The sequence below is a fragment of the Rhinatrema bivittatum genome, chromosome 1, assembly GCF_901001135.1.
Source record: "Rhinatrema bivittatum chromosome 1, aRhiBiv1.1, whole genome shotgun sequence".
In the NCBI taxonomy this organism is placed as follows: Eukaryota; Metazoa; Chordata; class Amphibia; order Gymnophiona; family Rhinatrematidae; genus Rhinatrema; species Rhinatrema bivittatum.
In genome coordinates, this window is record NC_042615.1 from 183,567,489 (window position 1) to 183,591,796 (window position 24,308).

The following is a 24,308-nucleotide window of genomic DNA, read 5'->3' on the forward strand; positions in this document are numbered from 1 at the left end:
GCCAGAGCCCTGATGAAATTCCTGCTGCAGTGGGATATGAGGAAGGAGCTAATATGGGGCCGCAATAGTGGCAATCTTAAGAGCCTGAGGGTAGGGCCCATAGTGGCAGTGGAGCAACAGCTGTCGCAAGTGTTTGGTGCTAGGCATTGTTCCCTCTAAGCTGTGTGTGTGTGTGTGTGCAGCCGCACACAACTTTTCTCACAGCCATGCACAGCTTTTACCTCCCTACACAGGAAGATCATCAGGGCCATGAAGTGAGGAGACTGGCGGGGCAGTGGTGGAGCCCATCCCATGACGGCATGAAGAAAAGAAGAGGCCCCAGAACTCCAGGTGCTCCTCCTTCTTTCTCCTCATATGGCCCTGGAAGAAAAAAGTTGCTGGAGCCACGAGGACAGGAAGGAGGAGGAGCATCAGCTCATGTGCAGAAATGGAGCAGTGTCTCTGGCAGGGCCACTGCAGATCCCATCTCGAGGAGGCCCAGAAGAGAGAGGGAGGCTAAAGTCCTGTAAGGAGAGAGAAAATGTGTGTGAGAGACAGCATGTGAGAGCTGTGTTTTTGTGTGTGTGAGACAGCATGTGAGAGAGCCGGTGTGACAGCGTGTGAGAGAGAGAGATAGTGTGAGAATGAGAGCCTGAGTGTGTGTGTTTGAAGCAGGAAGAGAAGAAGACAGGTGGAGTGAGAAGAAACAGAGGAATAAAAAAAAAAAAGCCTTAAAAGGAATTGTAAAAAGACCGAGAAAGGAAATATGAAAAAAAAAATGCCTGGGATCAACCGATTAAAAAAATAAGACAACAAAGGTTAAAAAAAAATGTATTTTGAATATTTAGTGATTGGCATAAGTTATCTTTGGAAATGTGCATTACATATTTGTTATGTTGTTCTTTCTTCAGTATTCCAGTGTTCAGAATCTGATTTCTTGGGCTTTCTATTTTATTTTTGTCTGCATGTTTGTTTCTAATTTGTAGTCCCTTATTCTGTATTAGGTAAGAGTCTGTCTGGGTTCTGTATGAGTAACTGAGGTGCAGTATTTCTTCTGCCATATAGTTTTTCTGTAGGGCTTTGTAGCAGTACAGCTTGTTCTTTTAACCTCAATAGGTGTATATTAGTGTTCTACGACATGGTATAATATTTGCTTTGCTGCTCTGTCATAGATAAGACTGCTGGTATTTGAGTCCTGAGATAGTGCTGGTATGGTATGACAAGGGTCTAGGTGTTTTGTTTTTTTGCAGGGGTTTGTGTTGGTTTACAGTTACCGAGATGAGTGAGTGTGTGGAGAAGAGGAGGAGAACTGAGTGAGTGTACATGTGTGTGAGAGTCTGAGGAGTGAATGAGAGGAATAACAGTGAGTGTGTGTATGTTTGTGAGAATGAGCATGTGTGTATGAGAGTGAATATGCGAGTGTGTTAGTGTGTGTATGTATATGAGAAAGTTTGTGTGCCTGCTGCTACCAATGTTCCCTGTAAGGACTGCGTTGCTGTGAGCATAAAATTGATAGGCTTTATCAAAGAAAGAAGTGCTCACAGGGGAATGAAACAAAAAATGTTTGCTCACGAGCAAAAATGTTTGCACACAGCAACCTAATCCTTAGAGGGAACATTGGTGCCAGGGCCAGAAACTGGGGAAATCAGATCATTTCAGCAGCTCCAAGCAAATACTATGGGAGGTTTAACTAAAACATCTGAATTATCTGCAATATACAAGCCTGGAGCCTTGTTGACAGCACTTTACAGATTTTCTACTGCTTTTCCAAAAAAAAAAAATTGGATACATTTGTCAAACTACAGTAATGGGAACCAGCAGGACAAATAAGCAACTAAAGGGGTCCATTACACAATATCTTCTAACAGGATGTAGTAAATAGTCATGGTAGCATTTACTTGTTCAGACTGGCACTTCTTTATTCTTCAGCAGTTTGCCGAGTCTCAAACTCTTCTCCGTTGCCAGAGTTTGGACTGCTTTTGCCCACAGACTATTGCTGCTGATTCCAATAACACAGCAAGCCAAGCGTTTCCCTGCATTTCCATTCTCCACACTGGCTGGATTATTTCCTTTGCCAAGGTCATCTTCCTGCTTGTGTACCACAACTGACCTGCCAAGGATAGAGTGTGGACCAAAGAGCATGGCTTGAAGGTTTGCCTTCCGTTTCCTGATCTTGCCATCTGTAGTAATGAAATTGCCGAAGTCACCTGGATGATGCGGGTGGTTAACAGTGAAAGGGTTGTAATGACCCTTGGTGGAGTCGCAGCCCTCGCTCAAGTCTCCAAGCTCATGGATGTGAATGGCTCTGCCAGATTCATTGCCTGTGGTGGGAAACCCTTGCAGATAAAAGATTGCCTCCAGTTTTCCATGTGGGTAAGTCTGCTTGAACAGAGCTTGCCCTGTCACTATCGGCTCATCTGCTTCCAGTTTTGAGCTAGGCCTCAGTTCACAGGTGGCATAGGCAGTTCTCTCATTTTCGGACTTGAAAGCCTGTGGGGGGAGTAGGTTCAACCACATGTCGTTAACTTTTTGCCATATGTCTTTGAGCTGTTCCTCATCGGTGAAATTACCATCTTCTCCTCCAGCAAGGCAAAATGGGGAGAAATATAAAAAAGCCACAAGACAGAGAGATGGAGGCATTGATAAAACTTACAGCCTGCAAAACAGAAATTTAAGAGGTTACGGAAACAATAACCAAGCAGGCTGACATCAAAAACAAACAGATTCGAGGTGCACTATAGCTTCGTAATGAAAACATTTGGGGCTTACTTTTGAAAAGTGAGTAAAACAAAAACTAAAGCAAATTGCTGACTTACTGCTGTCACATGCATATTTAAATATTTCTTAGAGCTTGTGGAATCTGTCTACAGCTCTATGCAACAGATATTTTAATCTCTCAACCTCCTCTCTTTCCAGCTCCTCCTGTTTCTTTCCTTCTTCCTCCTTGCTTTCCTTTCCCTAGTTCTCCTCACTTTCTCCCACAATCTCTCCTACATTATCTCCTTGGATTCCACCCTCCCTCAATCCAGAGTTTTCTAGATCCCACCCCATCCCCAATTCTCTCCCTCTTCATCTCCTACTATTCCTAGTCTTCTCTCCCTTCCCCTTCCTGAGCCCTCTTTTTTATCCTTCTCCTCCATCCCTTCTCCTCTCAATAGGTCCTGTTTTCTTCACTCTCCTACATTATCTCTCTCCTCTCACTCTCCCCGCTGTCACTCCATTCTTACTATTTCTTCCCACTCTCCTCACTTTTGCACCTTACCCTTACTCTCCTATCTCACTCCCACACTTCACTCTTGGTGCATTGTTGATGGCTTCAACAGCAGTAGGAGATGGTGCTTCTGAGACACTGCTCATTTCCTGCCTTTTGCTGCTAATTGGCTTATTCTGCAGCAGCAGGAGTAAGTTGAGAGAAGCTTCCTTCTTGCAGCTGAATCCATAACAGTTCTAGTGCCCACCCAATACTGGTAGAACGTGAGGCAGCTGCAGGGCCTGGAGAACCTAAGATCTCGAAACCTGGAGATCCCTGGACAAACTTGGACACTTTCCAGGTATGATCAGGAGGATGCAGCCTACTATCCTGGTCACCTAAAATAACTCAGTCAAATTTGTTTGGCAATCTTATCCCCTTGTAAAACTGCTGCCTAAGATTTGTAACCTCCTGGTGTTCCAATTATCTTGCCTACTACTGATGTCAGATTAACGCATCTGTAGTTTTCTATTTCCTCTTTGCTCTATCCCTGCACAACCCACCCCCCTCCCAGCATTGTGCAATGGTATCTTCCTTTCTTTGCTATTTGTGATGATAAATTGAACAATGTTTTTATTTATACTTATGTATGACAATGTATCACTTCTATTAAAAGTATGTACTTTATAACGCAGAGATAAGGAATGCTGTGACCATTGATGAAATGTGGATCAGGTTGCCAGCCTGAAGATATCAAACACAATTCTTTACAGGTTCAACTTAAAGTTTACTTTCTAACAATAGAGTAAACGACACATTGATTAATTTCAAGTTAAGTATAAAAGACAACACTTTATGGGTTATACTTTTGTCTCGAAAGTTTTTGGGAACTTGATGAGTAAGCATCTTTTTTCTTTTTTTTTCAAATTAGATGTTTTGTTTTGAGCTCTTATTAGCCTAAAACAGTTGACTTGAGAGTCCTTTAAACAAGTTATCTTTGATCATAAGGGTTTGGTTTCACGTTTATATAGATCTTTGGCTAGGGATGTGTCTGCCTCTCATTATATGAAGGGATGGGAAGTCATCTTGGATAGCTGGATTGCAAGATTGTAAGGGACTGCGTATGTGTGAACTCCTCTTGCCATGGTATAGCCCTGTCGGTAGAGTCCTGAGACCCATGCCAGCAGCAAAGGAGTGGGTCATGGCACGGGCCAGATTATGACTGAGTCCAAAAGTCTATATAAAGACCAGGCTGGGGCAGAAGCCAGGCAAGGACAAGACTGACAGCTTGTGACAAGGCTGATCACTTGAAACCAGGCTGAGGCTGAAGACTACAGCAGAGCCACAGGCAAAGACTGAAGTAAAGCTGAAGGCTGAGAACCAAGCTGAAGGGCTTGAGCAGGAATTCAGGAGACCTTCTTGCTGAGGCAAAGAATCCAACTCCAGGCAGGCTGAGTAGTTTTGAGCTTGTGACATCATCAGGGCAGGTATCAGACTCTTCAGCCAACGTGCGCACTGATATGCACGCACTAAGCGTCTCCTCGCCAGGTCCTAATATCACACACATCAGAGCATCCAAGGGCGGCTCCCTGCTGCATGGTGAATTTCCGCCGCCGATGTGTCTGGGAAGGTGGCTGAATTTTAACACAAGATATTTTGGCCACTGATATACGTCTCGTTGCTCTATTTTCCTCAGCTTGGTGAATACACAGTTGAAAATGTTGCTAAGGATTTGTAAATGGGATGCCTCTGTTTTTCCACTTGGATGGCATAATTGTAGAATGGAGAGCTTGTTTTTTAGAATTTGGTGGATGGCAGGGAGTCGAGGGGGGGATCGGATGTTATTTCTTCAATATTTTTTTCTTGTTTTCAGGGTTGGGGACTGGGGAATTGGGACTGGAAACAAAAAAAAAGACGATTGTCTTTTTTTTTGTTTCCAGTTTATCTTCACTTAACCAGTTAATTTGCCACTTCACTGGATATATTTAGATATCTGGCCACATGCATCTGGACGGATATAGCTGAAAATCAGCTAAGATAGCCAGCTAACATTACCCCACCCTGGAATGCCCTTGGAATGCCTCTTTTATCTGTCTAAATTTTAGCTGGATAATGCATTATCCAGCTAAACTCTAGCAGAATAAATGCCCCACTATTCAAAAAGTTGGCTTTTAGGCAGATAACTAGTGTGTTATTTGGCTAAATGCCTTTGAATATTGATCCTAATATGTTCAGCAAAGAGATGGAATTAAAAAGCAGTTAGCTTATGTCTACTTAAAAATTGATGTAACCCTATGAATGCTGGGATACATAAAATAAGAGTCTCCAATGTTGGATTTTTGAGCTTCACACCAGACTCTGTGGGTTCAAAATTTAGGAAAATGGTAGAGCAGCTGATACAATGCAGTGGTTCTCAACAAGTGTGTCCAGACCCACTGCTGTGTCTCTAGGTCCTGGGAGGTGGGTCGCAGGGCTAGCAGGAGGCTGCTCTCTCCTCATCAGCCTGGGTGGGAGTCAACTGACTTCTTTATTGGACTTGACAGGAGGCTACTCTTGCTTCCTTTTCCTTTTTCTGGCACAGTGGGAGGCTGTTTTCTCTCCACCCAGATCAGTGTGAGACATTACCAACTCCTGCTCTTCTGGGCATCAACTTTATCTTCCCCCGCTGGGCCTGGAAGTGATGCTGCTGATGCTCCTTTTACCCTGTGATGCTGGGCAGGGAGAAGTAGAAGAGAGAGGGAATGTAGGGATTGCTGAGCAGGAAGGGGTGGGAAAGGAGGGGATCTGGCTGGGCAGGGAGGAAGAGGGCAGGAGAGTCAAGCAGGGGAGAGGGAGTACAGAGAAGAGGATGTGAGGAGATGTTGAGAATGCTGGGCAGGGATGTGAGCGAGAGAGGATGATTGAAAAGGAATAATTGGGAGAACTGAGGGATAGAGCCATGGAGGGGGAGTGACAGAGTGCAAGTGCCATAATATGTCAGTTTTAAGAATGAACACTTTTTCTGTCTTTGTATTTGGCTTAGTATAGGAGGAAATATATTTCTGTTTCTAGTTCTCCAGCTTTGCATTGCATGTAAAGTAGCTTGTTAGAGTTTCCATTCCAGTTTTTATTTTCATGTGTGTAATGTGGTCATTTATTCTGCATTTGGTGAAGGTCAGTTCTGTGTGTTACCAAGCTGAGGTATTTTACTAACATGAAGGCATTTCTATCAGTCTTATTTGTTGTGTTTTCTCAATAGGATATGTATTGATGGTGCACTGCTGCCTTTTCATAGGTAGTTTTACTGCTGTTTGAGTCCTTGGACTTAGTGCTATGGTATGGCAGGTTTGCTACACATGTGCTGAGTGGGGTTTTGGTTTTTTTTTCAAGCTTTATATTTTACAATGCACCTGTATAGGGAAATGTCCTAGTTCTGCTGTGCACCCATTGTTGGGTGTCAGAGTTCCTGTGGATGCAGCGCAAGTATTTACATTTAGCCCTGTGATGGTCATGAGTTCAATGTGTCACATAGGTGAGCATCGTTTGTCATGTGTGTCCCGACAGAATAAAGATTGAGAACCACTGATGTAGTAGATTTGGCCCAGAGACGAGAGTTGTATTTCCTCATGTTGGACAGGGAAAAGTCATTTAAAAAATGGGTGTGTTGCAAAAGGAACTTGTAGATGGTCCATGAAACTGATGATGTAAGTGAACACAATGGAAAAGATGCGATATTGCCTTCAAAATGTGTACATAGCAAATTTTATTTAACAGTCGGTCCCCTGCCACGGAATCCAAATGAGCTGCAATCGTTGAGCTCTTTCAACTGGCTTAAAGCCTGATTACCCTTTTCTCATTTGGATTCATACTATTGACTTTGCTTTGCATTTGTGTATCACCTTGGAATGATTTGTTGTACACGGCATTACAGTAGGTCTTTTCTAGTTATGAAACTGTATTTAAACTTCCTGACAACATAAAAAGGACATTTCTTCATATGTAAGCTGTCCCTCCCGATGCAGCCCATGTGAAATGCAGTTCCATGTCGGGGGACAGATTGTTAAATAAAATTTGCTATGTACACATTTTGAAGGCAACATCACCTTCTTTCCATTATGTTCACTTACACCATCAGTTTCATGGACCATATGCAAGTTCCTTTTCCAACACACTCATTTTTTTGAGGTTCTACTTCGTATATTTACTTGTCTTTCCATATTTTTTTTGTGGTATTTCTTGGATAGGGAAAAGTACCAACTCCTTCCCAGTCCTTCACCTGGATGGGATGGTATGCATCGTAGGGTACTGAAGGACCTAAAAAAATGAAATTTCTGATCTATTAGTTAAAATTTGTAACCTATCATTAAGAGGTCTTGAACGAGTAGATATGAAACTGTTATTTACACTTTCGAATAATAGAAGGACTAGGGGGCATTCCATGAAGTTAGCAAGTAGCACCTTTAAGACTAATCATAGAAAATTATTTTTCACTCAACGCACAATAAAGCTCTGGAATTTGTTGCCAGAGGATGTGGTTAGTGCAGTTAGTGTACCTGGGTTCAAAAAAGGTTTGGATAAGTTCTTGGAGGAGAAGTCCATTAACTACTATTAATCAAGTTTACTTAGGGAATAGCCTCTACTATTAATTGCATCAGTAGCATGGGATCTTCTTAGTGTTTGGGTAATTGCCAGGTTCTTGAGCCCTGGTTTGGCCTCTGTTGGAAACAGGTTGCTGGGCTTGATGGACCCTTGGTCTGACCCAGCATGGCAATTTCTTATGTTCTTATGAATAATCATCCATTGTACCTGAAGACTGTAGAGTGGCCAATGTAACCCCAATATTTTAAAAGGGCTCCAGGGGGGATACGGGAAACTATAGACCAGTGAGCCTGACTTCAGTGCCAGGAAAAATAGTGGAAACTATTCTAAAGATCAAAATCGTAGAGCATATAGAAAGACACGATTTAATGGAACACAGTCAACATGGATTTATCCAAGGGAAGTCTTGCCTAACAAATCTTCATTTTTTTGAAGGGGTTAATAAACATGTGGATAAAGGTCAACCGGTAGAAGTAGAGTATTTGGATTTTCAGAAGGTGTTTGACAAAGTCCCTCATGAGAGGCTGCTAAGAAAACTAAAAAGTCATGGGATAAGAGGCGATGACATTTCGTGGATTACTAACTGGTTAAAAGACAGGAAACAGAGAACAGAATTAAATGGTCAATTTTCTCAGTAGAAAAGGGTAAACAGTGGAGTGCCTCAGGTATCTGTATTTGAACTGGTGCTTTTCAATATATTTATAAATGATCTGGAAAGGAATACGACGAGGGAGGTTATCAAATTTGCAGATGATGCAAAATTATTCAGAGTAGTTAAATCACAAGCAGACTGTGATACATTACAGAAGGACCTTGGAAGATTGGTCATCCAAATGGCAGATGAAATTTAATGTGGACCAAGTGCAAGCTGTTGCATATAGGGAAAAATAACCCTTGCTGTAGTTACACGATGAAAGGTTCCATATTAGGAGCTACCACCCAGGAAAAAGATCTAGGCATCATAGTGGATAATACTTTGACATTGTCAGCTCAGTGTGCTGCAGCAGTCAAAAAAGCAAACAATATTAGGAATTATTAGGAAGGGAATGGTTAACAAAATAGAAAATGTCATAATGCCTCTGTATCGCTCCATGGTGAAACCGCACCTTGAATATTGTGTACAATTCTGGTCGCCGCATCTCAAAAAAGATATAGTTACGATGGAGAAGATACAGAGAAGGGCAACCAAAATGAGAAAGGGGATGGAATAGCTTCCCTATGAGGAAAGGCTGAAGAGGTTAGAGCTGTTCAGCTTGGAGAAGAGACGGCTGAGGGGGAATATGATAGAGGTCTTTAAGATCATGAGAGGTCTTGAACGAGTGGATGTGAATCGGTTATTTACACTTTCGGATAATAGAAGGACTAGGGGGCATTCCATGAAGTTAGCATGTGGCACATTTAAGACTAATTGGAGAAAATTCTTTTTCACTCAATGCACAATTAAACTCTGGAATTTGTTGTCAAAGGATGTGGTTAGTACAGTTAGTGTAGCTGGGTTCAAAAAAGTTTTGGATAAGTTCTTGGAGGAGAAGTCCATTAATGGCTATTAATCAAGTTTACTTAGGGATTAGCCACTGCTATTAATTACATCAGTAGCATGGGATCTTCTTGGTGTTTGGGTACTTGCCAGGTTCTTGTGGCCTGGCTTGGCCTCTGTTGGAAACAGGATGCTGGGCTTGATGGACCCTTGGTCTGACCCAGCATGGCAATTTCTTATGTTCTTATGTTCTCTCTGTGATCATCAGACTGCACCCCAATAGTAACAATTTCTTCACTCCTCTTCCTTTAACTGAAGGATTGATACTTACAAACCCATACCTTGGTAAAAAAGGTAAGCAGCCTCATTGAAAGGGTATCTTCAAAAACAATGTTTGTTCTTTTGGGGCTACCAGCAGTAAAAAGCACTATTTATTTATTTATTTATTTATTTATAATCTTTATATTCTACAACATCCATAATCAACCCAGTGCAGATTACAATAAAACAAACACAATTAAATTAAAACAGTATGATAAAAGAATCAAACTAAAACAATTACGCATTAAAATAACAAATTTGCTAGACTGCTTCAATATAATAAATTACCTATAATGTTTCTTATAAAGCTTAATATCTTTCTTACCCTCAGCTCACCTGGTACTGTGTAATGTTGGTACTGTGTAAGTGAATGCCCAGTATCAAGTCTGTTGTAACCTATAGTTTTTTGTAGCTGGGACCAACAGTAAAATAACATCAGAGACCCTGAGCCTCCTACCAGGTGCATACCATTGTAATATAGTCCCTAAAGAACATGGTTCAGCATTATATAATAACTTTTGTGCAATAATCAGAATGTTAAACTGCAATAAATAAAATCGCCAAAGGATGAATCACAATAGCCACACAGTAGATATCAGTAGCAGAAACCCCCCCCTCCCCCCCCCACACACACACACTTTTACATTTACTTTTTCTCTAGTAACATTTCTCCCAGATCATAACATATCATAAGTGGCTTGCTCCCTCTTGAAATAAGTTCTTATTAGTACTCTCATCCTTTCACAAGATCCTCTCAACGGGCCCATCTCAGCATAGCAGTTCCAACAATGATACTGTGTTCCAGAGATTCTCCTAGGCTGTCCCAGGCATGGCCTAGAAGCATGGAATTGTTACTCTAGATCCCAGAATGGTATGGAAATCTGTGATAATGGAGGATGTAATAGATCAGATTGACAAACTAAAGAGTAACAAATCACCAGGACCAGATGGAATCTACCCCAGAGTTCTAAAAGAACTAAAACATGAAATTGCTAACTTATTACTAGTAATCTGTAACCTATCATTTAAAACATGCATGATTCCTGAAGACTGAAAGGTGCCCAGTGTGCAGAGGCATACCTAGAGTATTTTTGACACCTGAGGCAGATACTTCTTTAGCACCCCCTCCCCCAGTATATAATTTAAAAATGTCCTAAACATTGATAAAATATTTCAAAACAGCAGACACATCAAATAACACCCAATAATTAAAACTAATAAGGATTTTTAAAAATATCCTGCTCTCCATATCTGTCATTCTAAGATTTTCTGCTTTTCCATTGTTGCACTGCATACAGAATCTGGCTTGTGGTTTCCAGTTCAGTTTTTGTCTGTGAGAGAGAGAGAGACACACACACACACACACAGAGGAAGCGTGTGTGTGTGAGAGAGAGAGAAATGGAAGAAGCATGTCTGTGTGTGAGAGAGACACAGAGGAAGTTTGTATGTGAGAGAAGTACAGAGAAAGTTTGTATGTGAGAGAAATACAGAGAAAGTTGTGTGTGTGTGTGTGTGTGTGTGTGTGTGTGTCTCTCTCTCTCTCTCTCTCACAGACAAAAACTGAACTGGAAACCACAAGCCAGATTCTGTATGCAGTGCAACAATGGAAAAGCAGAAAATCACTATTCCTCAAAACAACCCAATCAAGAAATATAAATCAGAATAGTAAAACCATACTAAAAATATATATATTTCAAAACAGCTGCTAAATAGAATAATATTCAATAATTAGAACCTCCTGCACAAATTTTTAAAAATGTCCTAAACATTGATAAAATATTTCAAAACAGCAGACATCAAATAACACCCAGTAATTAAAACTAATAAGGATTTTAAAAATCCCCCACTCTCCATATCGGTCACCCTGAGATTGCCATGAACTGGGGCTACACACCCAGAGACAGAAACAAAATATGCTCCCTCTGTCTCACACAGATACATGCTTGGTGAGAGACAGAGGGAGCTTGAGTGTGCATGAGTGTGAAAGAGACAGACACACGTTTCCTCCATCTCTCTTTCACATATAGACGTTTCCTCTGTATCTCTCACACATGATTCCTGTCTCACCCATGCATACACACACATGGTTCCTCTCTCTCACCCCCAACCCTGCACACAGGCACCCTCTCATACAAGCACACACAGGGCCGGCGCGTCCATTAGGCAAAGTTTGGCGGTTGCCTAGGGCGCCGAGCCGTAGGGGGCGCTGAAGAGCAGCCACATGGTGCCGCCAGCGGAGCCTAGCCCGCTTGCGGCAAAGAGAAATAGTGTACATAGTCTCTATTTCTCTTTGCCGCAAGCGGGATAGGCCCCGCTTACAGCACCACGTGGCTGCTCTTCGGCGCCCTGAGAAGCACACAGTCGGCGCCGAAACGGGGGGGGGGGGGGAACGACACTGTGTGCTTCTCAGGGCCTGGCCCTGCCAAAACAGGTAGGGGGGGCTCGACTGGGGGGGGGGGGGGGTGGGGGTGACAGCGTAAGGGTCGCCAAGGGATCTGAATACCCTTGCACCAGCCCTGGGTGCACATACACTCATTCTTCTATACACTCACAATCTCATACACACACAGGCATCCTCTCATACACACACACCAACACACACACATGAACACACAACCCTCATACACCACCTACACATGCACACCTTCATATATACACACACACACACACACACCTCATACACTGCCACTTACTCTCACAGGGCCAGTCTCTTCCTTTGTCGGCTGCCAGCAGCACCGCAGGGCATACCTGGGAACATTTGATTTCTGGTCACCCTGAGATTGTCATGGACTAGTGAGGTGAGGGAGGGTATGCACACAAACGTTTTCTTACACATACACACTCTAATATACACACTTGTTCACTCACTCCTTCTTTCACACACATACATGCTCATTCTCACTCATATCTCTCCCTCTCTCTCTCACATACACACACACACATATACACACACACACACACATACACACACACGATCACGCACACTCACTTCTCTCCTTTTCACAGCCTGATACACTCTCATTCATGCCTACCCCTGCTCTAGTCCTAAGCAAAGCCTCTACCATGAGAATACCCCAGAGTTTCATGGGGACAAAGAAAAGGAAAATCCTGTGGTTGGAAGTGTAAATAGTTGTTTTAAAATAGTAAATAAATAATAACAAAAATAAAATTTACCTAGAGGTTTGCAAGATGCCTCTTGCAGTGGGTGATCAGGCTGGAAACTGGTGCTGGCCCCTGCGTGGCATGGCCCTGGTGTTTGGGAGCTGGTAAAAGGCACACCCATGGGGGAAGGGGGGGCATGGTAATCCGAAAAAGAAAGAAGAGGGTTGTCCATGGATACTATCCCACCACTGGCGAAGGAAGAAGACACCCGTGCATAATCTGACCAGGAGTTGGAGGGATTCTGCTCAGCTGCTGCTCCTTCTCCTGTGCCAGCACCGCAGTATTCAAAAATCATGGAGCTAGCACTTCCTTTTTCCTGATCTCAGCAGAGGAAAGTTTTGGAACAAGAGACTGCATTGCTCCTTAAATTTAAGGAACATACCTTGAGTACCATCAAAGTGATCTGGGAAGTGCATACAATGATCCCAAGGATGCAAGAGATTCTTGGAAAGCTGGAGTCATTAAAGAAGTCTTCATCCTCTCCTGTACAAAGGTTTTTTTTGAATAGTTCATTATCGCAATTTACCAGACATGTTTTGTTCTCTGTAACCTACTTCTAAGTTCCTTTATGCCTCATTATGTTACCTGTTATTTGTTTCAATGTAAACCGCCCATTGAGGCGTCTGTTTTATTTCCTTGTAAACCGGTGTGATATGTATTTTATACAGGAAAACCGGTATATAAAAACTAAAAATAAATAAATAAGAAGTAGCGGGCGCAGCCAGGAATGGAAATATCTGAGTCGTTAGAACTGGTTTCACTTGTGTAGGACCTAAAAGCTCTGGGGCAGCTGGAATAACCAGCGTATGGACTGAGGCTGAAGCTGCTGGGACAGCTGGAATCACTGGTATATATGCTGAAGCTGCTAGCACAGCCTGATGTGGATTCCAGGGCAGGAACATTGGAGCAAGATATCAAGGAGGAAACATTAGAACAGGACCAAGATCAGTAGCCAATCAGAGATTCTGCAGCATGGATACCGAGAAGGTTGTTGGACAAGCAACTGTGTGCCTTCTGGAAGTTGTTATGTTTTGTAAGGTTTGGGTGGACCCTTGGACACTGTGGCAGCTGACCACGCCCATGTGAGGGCCACAGGACAGGCTCAGCTCTGGACACACAAACACAGATTATATCTTTATTTAGACAGTTTGTGAAACCACCAGAGGTGGCGGTAGTGAGTAGAAGATGGAGCCCGACTGGGCTAGTATTCCTCAGGGTGCTGGAACAGCGGTTCCTCCGGTAGCAGTGCTGTAGTGAAAAGAACTGAGAGAATGAGTGAAATAAGACATTCACAGAGTCCCCAGTATGAGCTGGCCCTCAAGGAACGAGTACCAGATCCCTGGGAGCAGAGACTCGTTAGCAAGTACTCACGCAGCAGTTCCACATAGGAGATGCACTGGCGCTGGAATGGAGGCAGGCCCTCGAGGAGCGAGTACCTGGTTCCAGGGAAACAGCTCTGAGGAGTAGATGGTAGTAGTACTCACAGATGGAGTCTGTAGCGAATTCTTCCAAGTAGAAGAGGAGATGGCCACAGGCAGCGAGTCAGGGAACATGGACCCTCGAGGAGCGAATACCGGTTCCTGATAGTGACCTGAAAGAAACAGAGAGGCCCCCGAGGAGCGGGTACCCCGTTAGCAGAAAAGAGTCCAATAGAAGTTGGAGGCAGAGTAGCTGGGTACGGAGTGAGAATCCCATCCATAGGAAATCCCTTGCTAACTCAACGGCTAGCAATAAACAATAGGCTTAAATATCCGGGCAACGTGACATCATCACAGGGGATGCCCCTGAGGTTCATGCCATAAAAGAAATAAGAATGAGGGCCGCGCGGCACGCACGCCCTAAGGTACCTGAGGAGCATGGTGGGAGGCAGAGCCCAAGCCGGTCCGGGGACGCCGGAGAGGACGGCGGGCAGACACCGCAGCAGCCAGACATCCACAAGGAGCAGGAGGAGTCGTAGAAAAAGAAAGGTAGGCGGAGGGAAGCGACGGTTGCAACAGTACCCCCCTTCAAAGGGCGGTCTCCTCTGCTGGTACCAGGTTTTGGTTTCCAAGAATATGTGAGATGGAACTGATGGAGCATCTCTTTGTCAAGGATATTTTCCAGAGGCTCCCAAGAATTTTCTTCGGGGCTGAAACCTTCCCATGAAAGAAGGTATTCCCAAGTCTTGCCTCGTCTTCGGATATCAAGAACGGATTCGACCTTGTATTCTAGGTCATCTTCTGCATTAATGGGAGATGGTTCCTGAGACTTGGAAGAGAACTCACTGAGAATGAGTCGTTTCAGAAGTGAAACATGAAAAGTGTTGTGGATGTTCAATCCAGGTGGTAGCTTCAGACTGTAAGTGATGTTGCCAAGATGTTGGAGGATTGGAAATGGTCCAACGTAGGAGCAAGTCGAGTGGAGGGTAACTTCAGTCTAAGGTGCTTAGTGGAAAGCCAGACTTTGTCTCCAGGTTGAAAGATAGGCGCTTTGGAATGGTGAGCGTCATAATATCTTTTGGCTCGATCACTCGCTTTGAGTAGCATTTCTTTTGTTTGAGTCCATAAATGATGGATATCATCAGCAGTGGATTGAGCTGCTAGGGACGTCACTGAGAGCTTCAGTGGAAGTGGCAGAGATGGTAAACGTCCATATACCACTTCAAAAGGTGATGATCCGCGAGTAAATTACATCTAGTCATACCATCACTTCCTTTAGCTAAGCTATCCAACACAAGAAACAGGACTGAAATTATGGAACTCACTATCAGATTACCTGAGCTCACAAAGCAACATTAAAACATTTAAAAAAGAGCTCAAAACATGGATCTTCAGTCAAACCTTCAAAGAAGGTATCGGGTAACCACACATAAATTATCCAACACATAACCATCTTCGGTTATGTAAGAACAATCCAAAGACTATGATAGAGAATGCCTAAGCCCGATATTGCACTGACATAAATGATACTAAACTATAAATTTAGTCACAGTCTTAAATCATAGATAAATCTAGCGTTGACATCCACTACCTTCCGTTATAAGAATATTTCCCTTCAGTGATAACATAAATCAATTTATGTAAATTAACCCTCCTCCAAAGTTGATATTCCACAAGTTTAATCAATTCTTGTTGATCATTGGTTTCCAGTTATACTATGTTTGTATTAGTTGTTGCCAAAATGTATTAAGTTGTTGTATCTGTAAACCGGAGTGAAGGCAGCTAGCTAAACTTCAGTATAAAAAAAGCTTTTAAATAAATAAATATACCACTTCAAAAGGTGTTGATCCCAGTGGATGTTGCTGGATGAGAATTAATGGCGAATTCAGCCTATGGTAACAGTTCGGCCCAGTTATTCTGACGGCAACTCACATAGGCCCGAATGAACTGTTTCAGGGTCCTATTCATCTGTTCTGTTTGGCCATTTGATTGAGGATGATAGGATGATGTATAGTCTAGAGAGATATCGAAAAGTTTGCACAAAGCCTTCCAGAATTTTGCCGTTAATTGTGATCCTCGATCCGATACTATGTGCTTTGGTAGGCCGTGAAGGCGAAAGATGTGGGTTATGAAGAGCTTCGCAAGCTCTAAGACTGTAGGTAAGCCAGGCAGCACCACAAAATGGGCCATCTTGCTGAAACAGTCGACTGTGACCCAAATGGTATTTATACCTCCAGAGAGAGGAAGATCAACTACAAAGTCAGTAGCGATATGCGTCCAGGGCTGTTCTGGAGCTGGAAGCGGTTGCAGCAATCCCCACGGTTGGCCAGAAGTAGGTTTGTGCTTGGCACAGTTGGCACAAGATGCTACGTAGGAGAGTGTATCTTCCTTGATAGTTGGCCACCAATAATACTTCTGGAGCTTCAGCAGGGTACGGCGTTGACCAGGATGGCCAGCCAGCTTGGAATCGTGAGCCCAATAGAGCACTTTCTTCCTGAGATGTTTAGGCACGATGGTTTTACCCATGGGCACAGAATGGGTAGCACCCAAGATGACTTTCTTTGGGTCGATTATATGCTGAGGTTCTTCTGGAACATCCTCTGAAAGAAAGGAGCGTGACAGAGCATCAGCTCTGGTATTCTTGTCTCCAGGGCGATATTTGAGCACAAAGTCAAAACGGTTAAAAAATAAGGACTATCTGGCTTGTCTATGGTTAAGACATTGCGCATGGTGGAGATACTCTAGATTCTTATGATCCGTAAACACGGTAATTTGATGTTGAGCTCCTTCGAGCCAAGGCCACCATTCCTTGAATGCCAACTTAATAGCCAGGAGCTCTTTATCTCTGATCCCATAGTTCTTCTCTGCCGGAGAGAAACGTCGTGAGAAGAAAGAGCAGGAACGTAATGCTTTGGAGTCTCCGGTTTGGCTCAAGACAGCCCCCACACCGACGTCAGAGGTGTCGACCTCCACGATGAATGGCTTGTTGGGGTCTGGATGACGCAGGCATGGTTCGGTGGAAAAGGCAATCTTTAAATTCTCGAACGCGGAAATGGTCTCCACAGACCATTTAAAAGCATTGGCCCCCTTCTGGGTCATTGCAGTTAAGGGCACAGTTAAAGAAGAGTAATTCTTATGAAGCTTCTATAATAATTGGTGAACCCCAAAAATCATCTCAGGGCCTTCAGGCTGGTAGGTTGGGACCAATTTTTAATACTCTCTAATTTTTGGGGATCCATCTGGAAGCCATCTTTAGATACAATGTAGCCAAGAAAAGGCACAGAGTCCTTATGGAATTCACACTTGGATAGCTTGGCGTAGAGCCGATGTTCTCGTAGTCTTCGAGTACTTGTTTGACGTCTTCTAGATAAGTAGACAAGTCCTGAGAAAATATCAGGATATCATCTAGGTACACCAAGACACTCTTGTACAACAGGTCCCGCAAGATGTCGTTCATCGTGTTCTGGAACATGGCGGGTGCGTTGCACAGGCCGAAGGGCATTACTAAGTATTTGAAATGACCATCTCGAGTGTTGAAGGCTTTTTTCCATTCATCGCCACTGCGAATGCGAACCAAGTTGTAGGCCCCCTTCAGGTCAAGTTTCGAGAATATTTTGGCACCTTGAAGCTGGTCGAACAGGTCTGAGATTAAAGGCAGGGGATATCGGTCTTTGATCGTGATCTCATTCAGACCTCGATCAAAGTCTCCGGCTGGAGACTTTGATGGTCTAATGAATCCCTTTTGTAAATTCTCCTCGATGAACTCAGAATTAGCCTTGTTCTCTATAGCAGAGAGTGGATAGACACATCCTTTAGGAGGTTCAGTGTTAGGTTTCAGCCTTATGGCACAGTTGTAGGATCTGTGTGGAGGAAGGATGTCAGCAGCTTCTTTGGAGAACACATCACTGAATGATGCGTATTGAGGCTGCAGTCCTGGCATCACTGGAGTTGTAGGCATGCAGAGGACAGAAGAAACCTCCTTAAGGCCCTTGCCATGACAACCTGGGCCCCAGCGGGAGAGTTCCAAGGTGGCCCAGTCGAATTGAGGCTGATGCGACTAAAACCAGGGTAACCCCAGAACGATAGGGTGCATAGCCTTCTCTAACACAAAGGAGGAAATTGACTCAGTATGGAGGGCTCCAGTGCGAAGGGTTACCGGTTCAGTACACCAGGTCACGTCACCCAGCAAAGGCTCTCCATGGATAGATGATAAGAGCAGTGGAACTTCCAAAGTGACGAGGGGAATCCTCAAATGTTCCATTAGGCGTCGAAGTATAAAGTTACCTCCTGCCCCTGAATCCACCAGGGCAAGAGTTTGAACTTCGGATGGGCCGCAGATCAGGGTGACTGGAAGAGAGAGCGGAGGAGAGGTTGTGGTAAGGCCTAAGAACAGTCCTCTCGCAGGACTTAGGCCCGTCCGTTTCCTGGACAAATTGGGCATGTTGGGACATCGTGACCAGTCTGTCCACAGTACATACATAGGCCATGCCTCTTCCGAAGTCTTTTCTCTTGTAAAGTCAGGTGACTGCGACCAAGTTGCATCAGTTCTTCTTCACTGGCGACAGGTATTACTGGAACTATCTGGCGTGCAGGTTTAGCACGAACCTCCTTCTGAACTTGTCTAGTGGTAGGCTTGAGTTCTTTCACCTTATCATGGAGCCGGTGGTCAATTCTAGTAGCCAAAGCCACTAGTTCATCCAGTGAGTCAGGTGTCTCACGAGCGGCCAGCTCATCTTTCAAGCGAGTATCCAGACCTCTGAAGAAGAGGGTTTTCAGGCATTTGGAATCCCAGCATAGTTCTGTAACAAGAGTCTTAAACTCTATTGCAAAATCAGCCAGTGGTAGGTTGCCTTGCTTCAGGTCCATCAGAGTAGAACCAGCAACAGTCATTCGAGCAGGATCGTCAAAAACGGACTTAAACAAATCCAAAAATCTGTCAATATCCTGCAGAATTGGATCCTTACTTTCCCACAGCGTTGAGGCCTAAGACAAGGCCCTTCCATCAAGATAAGATAGAATATAAGTAGTCTTGACGTAGGCCATGGGGAAGTGAGAAGGCTTTAATGCAAAATGCATGCAGCACTGATTTAGAAAACCTCTAGACCTTTGAATCTCTCCAGAGAAACGAACGGGAGCAGCCAGAGGTACAGTAGTCTTTATAGTTACTTCAGGTAACTGACCTTCATTACTGGAACCAGCGCCTTGATTCTTCTGGGCGTATAGCTGATGGAACGCAGAAGTGAGTTTCTCCAATGCGTCTTGTTCTTCAGCAATGCACAAGGCCAGGCCCGGAATGGCCTGCAGAGCATTGAGCTGCGCTGGATCCATGGAGTTAGCAATCTGTTATATTTTGTAAGGTTTGGGTGGACCCTTGGACACTGTGGCAGCTGACCACGCCCACGGGGGGAAGTCCCATGAGGGGCCACAGGTCAGGCTCAGCTCTGGACGCACAAACACAGATTATATCTTTATTTAGACAGTTTGTGAAGCCACCAGCGGTGGCGGTAGTGAGTAGAAGATGGAGCCCAACTGGGCTAGTATTCGTCAGGGTGCTGGAACAGCGGTTCCTCCGGTGGATAACACATTGAAATCGTCGGTGCAGTGTGCTGCGGCAGTCAAAAAAGCAAACAGAATGTTGGGAATTATTAGAAAAGGAATGATGAATAAAACGGAAAATGTCATAATGCCTCTGTATCGCTCCATGGTGAGACCGCACCTTGAATACTGTGTACAATTCTGGTCGCCGCATCTCAAAAAAGATATAATTGCGATGGAGAAGGTACAGAGAAGGGCTACCAAAATGATAAGGGGAATGGAACAACTCCCCTATGAGGAAAGACTAAAGAGGTTAGGACTTTTCAGCTTGGAGAAGAGACGACTGAGGGGGGATATGATAGAGGTGTTTAAAATCATGAGAGGTCTAGAACGGGTAGATGTGAATCGGTTATTTACTCTTTCGGATAGTAGAAAGACTAGGGGGCACTCCATGAAGTTAGCATGGGGCACATTTAAAACTAATCGGAGAAAGTTCTTTTTTACTCAACGCACAATTAAACTCTGGAGTTTGTTGCCAGAGAATGTGGTTCGTGCAGTTAGTATAGCTGTGTTTAAAAAAGGATTGGATAAGTTCTTGGAGAAGTCCATTACCTGCTATTAAGTTCACTTAGAGAATAGCCACTGCCATTAGCAATGGTTACATGGAATAGACAGTTTTTGGGTACTTGCCAGGTTCTTATGGCCTGGATTGGCCACTGTTGGAAACAGGATGCTGGGCTTGATGGACCCTTGGTCTGACCCAGTATGGCATTTTCTTATGTTCTTAGCAATGCTGTAGTGAAAACAACTGAGAGAATGAGTACAATAAGACATTCACAGAGTCCCCAGTATGGAGAAGCCCCGCGATAGGGAGAGCTGGCCCTCGAGGAGCGAGTACCTGGTTCCAGGGAAACAGCTCTGAGGAGTAGATGGTAGTAGTACTCACAGATGGTGTCTGTAGCGAATTCTTCCAAGTAGAAGAGGAGATTGCCACAGGCAGCGAGTCAGGGAACATGGGCCCTGAGGAGCGAATACCGGTTCCTGATAGCGACCTGAAAGAAACAGAGAGGCCCCCGAGGAGCAGGTACCCCGTTAGCAGAAAAGAGTCCAATAGAAGTTGGAGGCAGCGTAGCTGGGTACGGAGAGCGAATCCCATCTGTAGGAAAACCCTTGCTAACTCAACAGCTAGCAATAAACAATAGGCTTAAATATCCGGGCATCGTGATGTCATCATAGGGGACGCCCCTGAGGTTCACGTCATAGAGGGAATAAGAATGAGGGCTGTGCGGCGCGCATGCCCTAAGGTACCTGAGGAGTATGGCGGGAGGCAGCGTCCAAGGCGGTCCGGGGACACCGGAGAGGACGGCGGGCAGACGCTGCAGCAGCCAGACGTCCACAAGAGCAGGAGAAGTCGCAGAAAAAGAAAGGTAGGCAGAGTGAAGGCGTCGGGCAGCGTTGGTTGCAACAGAAGTGCCTTGTAAGTTGGTCTCAGTTTGGGGCACACCCAACACTGGTCCAGTTGAACTGCTGCAGAGGCATGTCTAGCTCTCCCTTGTATAGAGGATAAAAGCTGTATGGGATGGAGGGGGTGGGGGGTGAAAGGCTGTTGTGCATAGATCAAGCCAGGGACCTTGGGGTAATAGTGTCTAGCGATCTGCAGTTGGTGAAGGAATGTGACAAGGCGACAGCTAAAGCCAGAAGAATGCTGGGCTGCATAGAGAGAGGAATAACTAGTAAGAAAAAGGAAGTGATAATTCCTTTGTACAGGTCCTTGGTGAGGCCTCACTTGGAAATGAAACTCCAGGAAGGATGACTCAGAACCAATGTCAGGAAATATTTCTTCACAGAGAAGATGGTGGATGCCTGGAATGCCCTTCCGGAGGAGGTGGTGAAGACAAAAACAATGAAAGAATTCAAAGGGGCATGGGATAAAAACACTGTGGATCTTTAAAGCCTAGAGGATGAAAATGAAGACAAGAGTACATGAGGGTAACTTGCTGGTGAGGCAGTTACTACCCTTAACCAATAAGCCTTCATACTATTGATGCAACTCCATCATTGCTCTCTGCTTCAACGACAGGGGCAAAAGAGGAAAAGGAGAATTGATTTTGGACAACAACCAACAAAGACCCTGACTTTTACGCTCTGGGGAAACAAGCATGGGGGTAACTTGCTGATGTGGATGTTACTAACCTTAACTAAATAAGCCTGATACTTTTGATGCAACTCCAAAATTACTCTCTGCGTCAACGGCAAGAGGTAACAGGGAATTGGATTCAGACAGCAACCAACACGGGCCCAGATCGTTATGGTCTGGGAAACTGATAGGTATGGGGGTAACCTGCACAGTGCAGCAGGTACTACCATAAGCTTGCTGAGCAGAGTGGATGGACTATTTGGTTCTTTTCTGCTGTCATTTCTATGTTTCTATGTAAAAATTCTAGGATACTCCAAGCAACCCAGCAGCCTCTGTAGCTCTGTAGCAGGTTCACAGCCTTCAAATCTCAGGACTGCAGGTTCCAATCCCACTGATCCTGATAATGGGATGCTGGCACCATAGAATCTGCATTCAATGAGAAAGGAACTATAATGAAGTGTGTGAAAGGGGGACTAGGTACTAAAAACTGCGGGGTGGATTTTCAAAGGGTTACCGCGTAACCCCGAGAACCTGCTCCGGTGTGCACCGAGCCTATTTTGCATAGGCCCGGCGACACGTGCATGTCCCGGGACTTGAAAAAGTGGGCAGGGCGGGGGCGGGACCGAGGTCTCTGGCATAACGGTTGTGCTGGTGCGCACAACCTATGCCTGCCCAGAGGCAGGCGCAACTTTGCCAACAAAGGTTGGGGGTGGGGGGTTTAGATAGGGCTGGGAGGCGGGTTAGGGAGAGAAAGGTGGAGGGGCAGAGGGAACAGGGAAAGCCATCGGGGCTCCCCTAGGGCTCGGCGTGCGCAAGGTGCACAAGTGTGCATCCCCTTGCTTGCATCGACTCCGGATTTTACAAGCACATGTTATAAAATCAGGCGTAGATTTAAAAATCTGGTCCTGTGGTTTCATAGATGCAAGTAAAGGTGTGTTCAAATTATTTTCAGAACTGCTCAAGGATTTTATAGAGGTGTGATTTATGGTGATCTGAGAGGTATTTTCTCAGCAAAAAGCTGAAATCTAGAACAAGAAACTACAATAAAATATATCATATGATGAGACAAAAACAAAACAAAATTTAATTTAAAATATATAGCCCACTTTTTCTGATTTATCATCATTTCAGAGTGGATTACAACACAGATTCTTACGACATAATATAATTAAATACAAACATCACAATAAGCAGCCAGCATCACATATTATAAATTAATCTGCTCACCATCCCTCTTTCTACCCAGTATCTCCCTCTAATTAAAATCCCCCTGCAAAAGACACAGCCCTTAAATACATTCCATGCCCTAACCCTCACATGCTTGATCAACTTTTAAAAAGTGAGTATGTATGCATCTTGTTTAGAACTATCTAAAGATTGCAGTGAGTTGTGTTTTAGGATGATCCGAGAGGGTTGCACTCGGCTAAAAGCGTCAATCTGTGAGAAAGAAGCTTTGTATAAATGGTAGAAGTTGGGGGGATGGGTATGCTGAAAATAAATGTTTAATACACCAATGATGAATTGTCAGAAGACGAATGACACATCTTATTCAGAATTGTCTGAGGATTGTAAAGGTCGAGTATACCGAGAATTACTTTTTCCCCAAATGCTGCAATCTGAATAAAGAGCATTCACCTACAGAATATACTTTACTTAATGTAGGTGACGTCATATCTTGTGCAGATATGAGTGAGGATTCCATGTAGATGTGCTTTGAGAAGATTCAAATGTCACTTTGCCACTCTGACGCTGCATTAAATAAATAGAGAGCTACGATTAAGGGAAAAAGAAAACAAGTTCGGCTGCATCACAACCACAGATACTAGCAACGTTCATAGGCAGTTTTTCTTGATTTGCATAAACTGTAATTTCAAAACATGCAGGTAGAGAATGTTTTGTTTGCTTAATGATACAGCTTGAACGCATAAAATGTACATAAGGCAAAGTAAACCTTTAATGCATTTTTTTATATTAAAGTACCTACTCTGCGTGGGTTTTTTTCTTTATCTTTCAACAACATTAAATCCTAGATGAATATGTTAGAACGGATGTCCATCCAGTCTTCCTAAAATGAAATAGACAATGATCTTGTTAACTTCTCACCTTGAAGTGTTCCAGAGATTCTTTTGTTCTCCCTTACAGACAAGAGGCAGGGCTGGAGACTGCTCAGCTAGGTGGTTTGTCATTGCTCTGTAGCATGGAGGAGAGTGGCTGAAAGTTTTTGTAGCTGTTGGGTAACACTGGGATAATGGGCGGAACGAATGCAAGGGGAGAGAAATAGTTTGGCAAATTGTCATGCTAACATCGTTTCCTGAAACTAAATCTGAGAGAGAGAGAGAGGCAATGTGGATTTTAAAACACCCTGCTCCAAATTCCTGCACTAGTGCAATGTTTAATGGTGATTTTATACCATTTGGTGGGACAATTCATAATTTAGGTTTTCTGATGGACCCTACTTTGACTTATGTATCTCACTTAGAGTATTATGAGCTGCATTTTATAAACTATGAT

At 44.0% G+C, this 24,308-nt stretch overlaps 1 protein-coding gene across 1 annotated transcript; it reads right to left on the reverse strand.

Annotated features, from left to right (window-relative positions):
- Positions 1–1,312: 1,312 nt before the first annotated feature.
- Positions 1,313–24,027, reverse strand: SOD3 (superoxide dismutase 3). The gene is made up of 2 exons (XM_029590121.1): positions 23,901–24,027; positions 1,313–2,635 (listed from the first exon to the last, which is right to left on the reverse strand). Exon 2 carries the CDS (start codon positions 2,617–2,619, stop codon positions 1,882–1,884), a length of 738 nt encoding a protein of 245 aa, XP_029445981.1. The 5' UTR covers positions 2,620–2,635; positions 23,901–24,027; the 3' UTR covers positions 1,313–1,881.
- Between the last annotated feature and the right edge of the window lie 281 nt (positions 24,028–24,308).

Coding starts and splice junctions, on each gene's coding strand:
- SOD3 (XM_029590121.1), bottom strand. CDS start 2,619: ATGCCTCCATCTCTCTGTCTTGTGGCTTTTTTATATTTCTCCCCATTT.